The 9,267-nt window shown below is 29.7% G+C and overlaps 1 protein-coding gene across 1 annotated transcript; it reads right to left on the bottom strand.

Moving 5' to 3' along the window:
- Positions 1-3,762: 3,762 nt before the first annotated feature.
- On the bottom strand, positions 3,763-6,586 carry TRIADDRAFT_26823 (uncharacterized protein; the record flags this gene model as incomplete). The annotated part of the gene is made up of 7 exons (XM_002113288.1): positions 3,763-3,915; positions 4,048-4,182; positions 4,297-4,410; positions 4,605-4,762; positions 4,885-5,005; positions 5,195-5,456; positions 6,153-6,586. The coding sequence occupies 7 exons, from the start codon at positions 6,584-6,586 to the stop codon at positions 3,763-3,765; spliced, it is 1,377 nt and encodes a 458-aa protein (XP_002113324.1).
- Positions 6,587-9,267: the final 2,681 nt, after the last annotated feature.

Genomic DNA, 9,267 nt, shown 5'->3' with positions numbered 1-9,267 from the left:
GTACTTCTATAATTATAAGGATGTAGGTATTTTGTAATAAGAAATTAAGAAGATCAATTTGAAAAGCTTATCTTTGTAACTAACCTTTGATAGAAAAGTGCATAATGGCTTTTAAAATAATTCCAAAGAGGTTCAGATGCAACTTGATTCTTTGATATCAACTTCAGGAATGATCCAGTTTCATCAATTTTGACTTCTTTTAAATTCAACATCATATTTAGCAACCTTAAATGCCGTAATCAGACGAAGATTGAATAAGTTAAAATAGCTTGAATTTATATTCAAGTTATATCAAGGGAATTGATATTACTAGCAATGATTTTTAATAAAAGTATTCCTTATTAACACTATTTATGTTTCAGAATAAATTATGGTTATTTATAGACTTTATCGATAATAACTATCATTAAATCAAAACTATTGAGGCACAATACCTATTTAATAGTTTGATATTTCTTGAAGATGCTAATGCTTTGAAATAGACCTGTCTCAATGAAGTTGAGTTAGCATGATAATATTCCCATAAAAGCTTCTTCTCTACGGATATCCCCCCATGATTTATAGCAACCGATAATATAATATCCCGAAATTTGATCGGAAATCTAAAGAGAATGCATAGGTAAGCAAAGAAAACTTCAGATACTCATTAAGAGATTGACAGTAAATAACAAAAAAGATTATATTAGGAACTACTGAAAAATTTCTGCGTGCATTAATCTTGTTCGGAAGTCTAGATGAAGGTTGACAGTAGGGCAATAAAATCATAGAGTACTCGAGTGCATATTAAAAGTATAAATAAAGCGGGCATCGCGTCTCATCTTGACTCACATTTAATAACTTGATTTAGTCATAGAAAAGACGTGTTCATTAGAGTATAACATTTGATTATATCTTACGATATAATCTCTCACTAAATCTCATACTATAAACGACAGTAGCTGATCTTCTTAGAAAGTAAGAAAGTATCTACCTGGTTTGATTGTGAATCCATCTGTTGTAAGCCGAAAGAGAATGTGATATGACAGAAGCAGCATCATATCTGGCTGCTTTAGTTAGTACCAACTGCTGTTGTTTGCTAAGTGAAACAATTTAACAACATTTATAATTGCTTGAAAATACTTTAAAAATCTTCGTTTTCTCCATTACAATATCTATTGATATGTTATTTTAATTAATACCTTTTCATAAATGTTGTGTTTTTTTTCCATCCAAGAATCTGAATTTGAGGTCGAATAATTTTCAGTATGTAATTCTAACATAATATAATTTAGTTGACATTAATTTTAGAACGACCTATTTTGAATTGAATGGCAAATAATATCGCGTATTTACAATATCTTCTCTAAATATTAACACCTCTACCCGGAATTTTGCTCTAATTCAATTGTGTATTAAATTAAATTAAATCAGAAACTATTCTTAACTTCATGGAGTATAGACTAGAATTGCATTAAGAGAAATGTCTAGGTGCTATTATATAGCCAGAATTATAAAAGATAGGCAGCACCTGACAGTCAGAATGACGATTTCATAAATATTAAGTTCACTAAGATGTAAGTAATCATTATAACTCTATGGTATTTCTTACGCGATGATATTTTATGATCTGATTCACTTATATTATATATTACATTATCTTCAGCTTAATTAAGCATCATATTATTGATAGAGATAACTGGAAAAATAAAATTGTAGTATTTAAAAGTATCAAGGTATTGACATTGCGGAAAAAATATTGAAGTCTTCAGTACATATATACGCAGGCAAAAACGAATAAAATTATTTTATAATATATAGAATAAGATTAAGGCATTTACTTTGAGTTTTTGACGTGCCGATTCATCATGTATCAAATACTCAATCTCAGCCAAATTTTCTAAAGATTCGCGCAGAGGTAAATAATTTCTCTCCTTTTCCAAGTAGGTGGTCATGTTTAGAAAGACTGAAACCGTTAGTAGATTAGGCCTATGATGTTATAAATATGTAAGATATTTTGAGAATGATTAAATAATAATATAACGTCAAAATAGCAGATATATTAAATTATAACAATCAACTCACTTGGTCAGCATATATGAATCATATAATAATTGGTGGCGATCTAGCTCATTAAAAACCTAATGATACATATCTTTCGATTAATTATCTTGTAACAATTTAAATTTATACGACTAACCTATTAATAATCATTTTCGTATTCTCACGAACATTCTTAAATTAACAACGTCCTTTAATTATCGGTACTACTGAATTATCATCAAAATGCCAATTATGTCATACGAACATGTGATTTATATATAAAATCTCTACTAGAAGTAAATAATCGAAATCACTTTTTCTACTTCTCAATCTCTGCGTCTATTCTCTTCTATTACTATATAACATTTAACGCTAGGGACAAAAATATGATGCAAATTATATCTACACGTTATATCCGTATTATGATTCTAGGATATGCAACGAACCGAATAATTTTTCTTTAATTGATCAATCAATGCATTCCAATTTTTGAGATCATAATTTGTACAATAATAGCCAGTTTGATTGATATTTAGCTTTACCCATCCGTCTGATTTTTTCCATGGTAAAATATCTTAAACATTTATACAACATAGTAAAACAATGAGATTTTAGTACAATGATCGGCTACAGGCTACTGTAATCAAAAAATTATGTGATGTATCTGTTGTAAATTAATCGTAATTGTCATTTACTTTTCATTGTATACGACATTACTTACATAACATCTATTTAAATTTTTGTGCGATGTACATAATCTATTGGAAACTATTTATTACATGTATATACATGAAATTAATGCTATATATAGTATCATACCAGATTTCTTATATAACGTAAAGTTCCTCAGTCCACCGTGCTCTGTGGCTAGGAAGATAGGGATATGCCATACAGATCTAACATCGAAGTAGCAAGTTAAATCACCTGTCAATATTAACACTCAAAAAATAGCCCAAAGTCAATTTATCTAAGTTTAATGTTCTTTTAATAATTGCTATAAAGCAAGGTATAAATGGATTACAGATTAAACTAATCTATGCATACACGAGATAGTTTCAATTTTTAACGATAGCGCAATTACTTAGAACATAACAATTACACTAACTTATGAAGAGATTTATCAGTCTTCGAAGAAGAATTTTGACCAATTAGGTACCGATATTGCCTAATAAATGCCGTATTATTAGAACGATTTTCTAGAGTCAGCACTGGAAATCCAGGCTGTAGAGTCCAGGTATTCATCATAGTAGGTACATTTAACTTAGCATCTGTTGCCTATGAAATGGAAAAATTTTAAATATCTTTACATCAAATAAGAGATATAGGATATAATAATCATTGCTAGTTATTTAGGGCCTAATTTTGCATACAATTGCAATAAATTAAAATACATAGCATTTAACAAACTGTACACGCTAATAACGAAAAAAATTGATAAAGAAGGGAAACTACTGATTTGACCGTATCGTTTGAATATTTATAGCGGCTTTACGGAACTATAAGCTGATCGCTATACCATACTAAATTCTCATTTTAAACTATACTGCATACTGATACTAATGGTGTGTGCTCGATTGCACTACTATTTATTGAGGTAGATATAAATATATAAATGTAATCATTGCTTGGTAAGATATATATAACAATTTTATAGTAAGGTGGATTGGCAGCATTACGAAAGCAGTATTAATTAAAACCAAGATTTCCCTTAAATAACCTTGTTAATAAGACCTTTCGTTTCTTCTAACAAAGTAGTCTACATACCCATTGTAAAGCTCTCCATAAATCCTGATGCGTTGCAGTTTTATACTTATGTTGTGATAAGTAATGATATATTCCACGATAGAATGTTTCAGTTCCTAGAAAACTCTCCAACATTCGAAGAATGCAGCCTCCCTATTTCACATATAATGAATCATGTTAATTTTAGAAGCATTTCTTTCTTGAAACTATGGTAATTTATGCTTTATTTCTGTAATAATGGGGTATAGGACGCATTTCATGAAAAGTAGAATTACTTTGCCGTACCTTTAGGTAAGAAATATCGTCAAATAAGTAATCGATTTGATCAGCTGTTGCTGCATGTGTTACAATAGGGTGAATTGTAGGTAGGGCATCTTGATCTTGTGCCGGAGCATAATTGGTAAACAGAAACTGCTTCATCTAGTCATTCAAAAAAATTATACTATAATTCATCTGAGTAAAGTAATTCATATTTCGATATAATAGTTTAAATTAGTCAACTAATTCACAAAACAATTTTAATCATCATTATACCAATTTCAATTCCGGAGCAACAAAATTTGCACCAACATTTTCCATATAGGAAGCGAAACCTTCATTTAACCAGACATCGTTCCACCATCTCATCGTTACTAAGTCTCCAAACCACTAATAAAATTACTATAATTAATATGCTAACTTCCACTATAACCATTAAATTGCATTTAGTCAAGTTCTAATGACTAATATATCATTCTTTAAATATGAATAAAGACTGAGCTCTTTCTTAATATTAAACTTAAGTGTATATAATATCTGTAATATTATCTTTATTGTTCCTTTTGCAACTTCATGCTACACACCTGATGGGCTATTTCGTGTGCAACAGTGAGTGCAACTATCTGCTTAGTATGCAATGCATCAGTGAGTTTATTATATATCATCGATGTCTCTCTGTAAGTAATTAATCCCCAATTTTCCATGGCTCCATCAGCGAACTGGGGTACTACGACCATATCTGCTCGTATAAAAGAGTTATATCAATTCATTTCTCAATCTATCTATTTATGTTATCGTCACAGGTAAGATTTTGAATAGGAAAGAATCGATATATCAAACAGATCATCTTCAATTGATAATTACCCATCTTAGATAAAGGATAAGCAATACCATAAATTCTTTCGTAGAATGGTATAATTTTTATGGCGATATTCAATGAGTATTTTGTATGTTGACAAAGGCGCGGATTTGCCCATGTTCGAACCTGATTATAGAATGAATAGGAGATAATTTATGGGATACAATTACACTATTATTTATCTAGATGACAAAAATATAGATAGCATTGACAAGAATTATATGTTATGGTTCTAAAGCGAAGAAAATGAATTTTATTAGTCCGATAATATCTACTTAGGCATATCATTTCATTGTATAAAAATTGCTAACTTACACTTATATTAGAAGTAGTCTTTCCTTCGAGATGTTTAAAGTCAGACACTACAAGTGCGACTAAATATACACTCATTTTTGGTGAAGGACGAAACTTATAGAAAACTTTCTGATTAGAAAGTCTTTTTGTTAAATATAAACGAGTATTGGAGAGAGCAGAGTAGCCATTTGGGACAGTAATACTTATGGAAAAAATTGCTTTCATTACAGGTTCATCAAAGCAAGGAAATACAGCTCTAGCGTGTGTTGACTCGAAGAGAGTGCTATAAAAATATCTATCATAGAATGAAGATATAACAAAGATAAATTATATTTTAATAAAATAGCTTTCAGATGCTATATATAAATATTGTGTTTATACTGTAGTGAAAAAAGAGTTACTAATCAGTCAAATTATGAGTATTGCGTTTCTTGTATTAACTGTTTAAGGATGAGATAAAATTTACTGAATTTTATATGTACTACATTCTTATATATTAGTCAGTTTCAAATTACTGAAAAGAAAACAGACTGAGTGAATTCAATATCTATTCTATTTTATCTAGTATGTACATTAATTGCTACAGTACACCAAACTGATAAATATTAATTTTACTTAAATTGTACTACTGGTATATACTACTGATACTATCTTAATATTACTATATTAACACCAGTTGCCATACTGTGGGATATGAATTATATGATAGTAAATGAATATCATTACGCAAGGTAAAGACTTTCCGATAAGACTCCGTTCTTAAATTGGAATTATTTTAACTAATGATAATGGAAAATTTAACTGTGAATTAATTTCAGCATCTCAGGCAGAAACTTTTATTATGACTGTCTTACCAAAATAAAATGATATGTAAAAAAGCTTAAGGTAAGTAAGAAATCTTTCAAGACTTATTATTTCTAATATTACCTTCATTAACTACAAATCTATTCTTCACAAAACATATCTTTAAATACTAGACTTAAAATTGGCTAACCTAGTCGTTCCATTAGTGGTCTTGTAATGAGATCGATAGAATCCATTCAGAATTTTAGTTCTAATGTAACTAGTAAATTTCATATGAATGATATACTGATAATTAGGTTGTAAATAATCTTCTAACTGAAGGTAGTAAAAGTTATATTTAGATTTTTCTACAGTTTTAATCACTTTAATACTGTCATTTCCGTTGTTAACACTGCTTATTGAAATAGTACTAATTACTATTTGTTTCTTATGTAAAATAATGAAATCAGTTTTTTCTTGGCAAGTCACGACAATGATCATGCTACCATGAGTGATTAACTGATCATATTTTGGGTGAAGATGAATTGCATAATAGTTCGGATAAATATGGAGTGGTAATCTGTAACCATGATAAGGAAATGATTTAGCTGATGACGGTGATAAGATCATACTATTATTCTCAGATTCATTATCTTTCTGAGATGGAATAAATTGCGATTTTCTATGCTGAATAGCAGCAGTAATAAATAACCCTATCAAAACCATTGAAAAAATCGCCATACAAACAAGCATGCAACAGATTTCTTTTCGTATAACTTGTTGACGAACACAGAAATAATCGACACTAGGGTGATCGTTTTTCTTGCTTGCTGTTTGTTCATGCTCTTCTGATTTTAGCAGGTAATACTTAGTTTCGGAAGCCATTCTTGTCATTTAACAGGTTTTATAGCAGTGATTGGTGATAGAATATCTATTATAGTATAGTATATTCAATTATGGATTAACACCCTTTTTCTTGAGAATAAGTTAACGTTGAAATTAATTTTCTATAGCAACTTTTTTATTAGCTTCGGTCCAAGCGAATAAACCCAAATGCTATGTTTTAGATTAATATTCTATCCAAATCTAATCCGCCATATAGATGATGACAAAAATTATTATTTTCATGGCTCTGTTGCAATTAAACTACGGATCGAAAAACTTGCCATTATCGCAAAAGGTAGTGATAACGGCGTAATAGAATTAAGGTTAAAATCGGCGTTGTAAAACAGATTAAAGAATTGAAAAATTATCGTTATTTTCCCATCTGAACATAGCCTAACATCAGTTCTGGTAAATCGTGACGGTTAAGGACCCAAGGGATTAAATCGGTTGCTTTGAATTTCTTAAAGTTTTCTAGAGTATACTATACTTATAAGTACTACAATAACAATTAAATCTTCATTTACATTACAAACTGTTACGAATTTGACAAAGAAAACATATAAATACTATAATACGCGTATAGCTCCATTCTTCCTTTCTTTTATAATTCTCTTAAGTGAATAGTGCTATACGAAATATTGAAAGTGCGTTTTATTATAAGCAATCCGTTAGGCCTAAATCGTCTAGCTCGCAAAGACATTCGTGATACAAAAATATTCAAATTTTAATTAAAAATTTGCAATTGGAATACGCGTCTCTATTGCAATATAATAAATCTATAGCTTTTATGGCCGCTTAAAAGCCACGGTGAGCATCACAATTAAGTTAAGAGCCCACAGTATGGCACTGGAATGCAGTTTAATCGCAGCATTGACATGAATATTGCTGATGAATGTAATATATATTTGCCTAAATGTCTATTCAGTATAAAAATAATTTATGGTACGACTAGCTGTTGCCCACGGATATCAATTATTCATATTAACTGCTGTATTGAAACTTTATTAGCAACATGAAGACTATGAAATACTAATATATAATCTTTATTTTATTCTATTTAATTGCTACATCGATTGTTTTGGCCGTAATCGACTTTTACAAGCTACTGAGCCATGAACTACTATCGTTAGTGCTACTGGTTTCATTGATAATATAATAGCATTCCTTTCATTCGCCAAATTAATGCCAAGACGCCCTAACTTTGCTAAAATTCATTTTCAACTTTTGCAGCTTGTGGTATTAGCTAGTAAAGTTAATTGTATCATTTCTGTTTTAATGTTGATTCTGAACGTTTTATTACCCAAAAATCAACACTATAAGCCATGTAACATTTATAAAAGGGTAACCGTAGATTGCACAGTAATTGTGTGCTTTAACTTTAAATTATTAGCATTTGAGAGATATTTGGCTGTTCAAAGAGTTCGGTATCTTCAATCATATGCACTATGTCATCGTAAAAGGCTAGCTAATTAGCGTTATATACTCATCGCATTTTGGATATCAACATGGATAATTCAAGGCATTACTTCGATGTGATCTCGATATCCATCGCAATATCTACCGCGCTATCATACGTTAATATATTATTTCTTTTAAGTATATCTTAGATTATTTAGTTTATTATCATTCCTTCTAAAAATAATATCCTTTAAATTACATTGCTTGAATTAGGCTAAATAAATTCTAGTTGTCTGATGTAAAATAATTTCGTTTGCAATTGTTCGGACTACTGCTACTCAACTTAAAACCATTTTTATTTATTCAATATACGAAATTTTAAATTCTCAATACACTGTAATACTTTAATTTAATAAATTAAAATCATACTTACTCTTTTACTGACTTTTCTTTATGTTAGGTTGATAGCGCTCACTATACAATCGATCCATCTACTTTACAAATTGTCCACTATCTGGATATACCGAGTATCATTTGGGAGAATATCCATTTCTGGCCAGCCACTATATCCACAATTATATCCTTCGTAATTATTGGAATACAGCTTTCAATTTGTATCAGTTCAACTACATTATTAAATATGCAACACAGCCATAAGCTTGCAATGGTGGCTTCTAAAGCAAAAAAAAGTCAGATGGTTTCGATTCCTATTTTGTATAGTAGAAATTATATTTAGATCAGTATTGTTGAGGTTATGTGAATGATGTAAATTTTATCTTCTTAGCGAAGTATCGCATTCTTTTTCTACTCTCTGATGAGTTTTATTTTAATTAACTAGAGATACAATCCGCAATTTATCTTCGAAAATTGTTGCTTATGTTACTAGTAAAAATTGGTCTTTTAAATTATCTTGCATTTGATGCTTTTGCTCTATACTATAAAACCTTTAGCAGTGCTTACTAAAATTCTGATTAACCTTCACATCGTGTGTAAACCAACCTAATGTATCTTTTCTTTCTATTTATGAT

Source organism: Trichoplax adhaerens, genomic scaffold (genome assembly GCF_000150275.1).
Source record: "Trichoplax adhaerens TRIADscaffold_6 genomic scaffold, whole genome shotgun sequence".
Taxonomy (NCBI): Eukaryota; Metazoa; Placozoa; class Uniplacotomia; order Trichoplacea; family Trichoplacidae; genus Trichoplax; species Trichoplax adhaerens.
The sequence above is the reverse complement of the archived record's forward strand: the minus strand, read 5'-3'. Positions and strand labels throughout refer to the sequence as shown.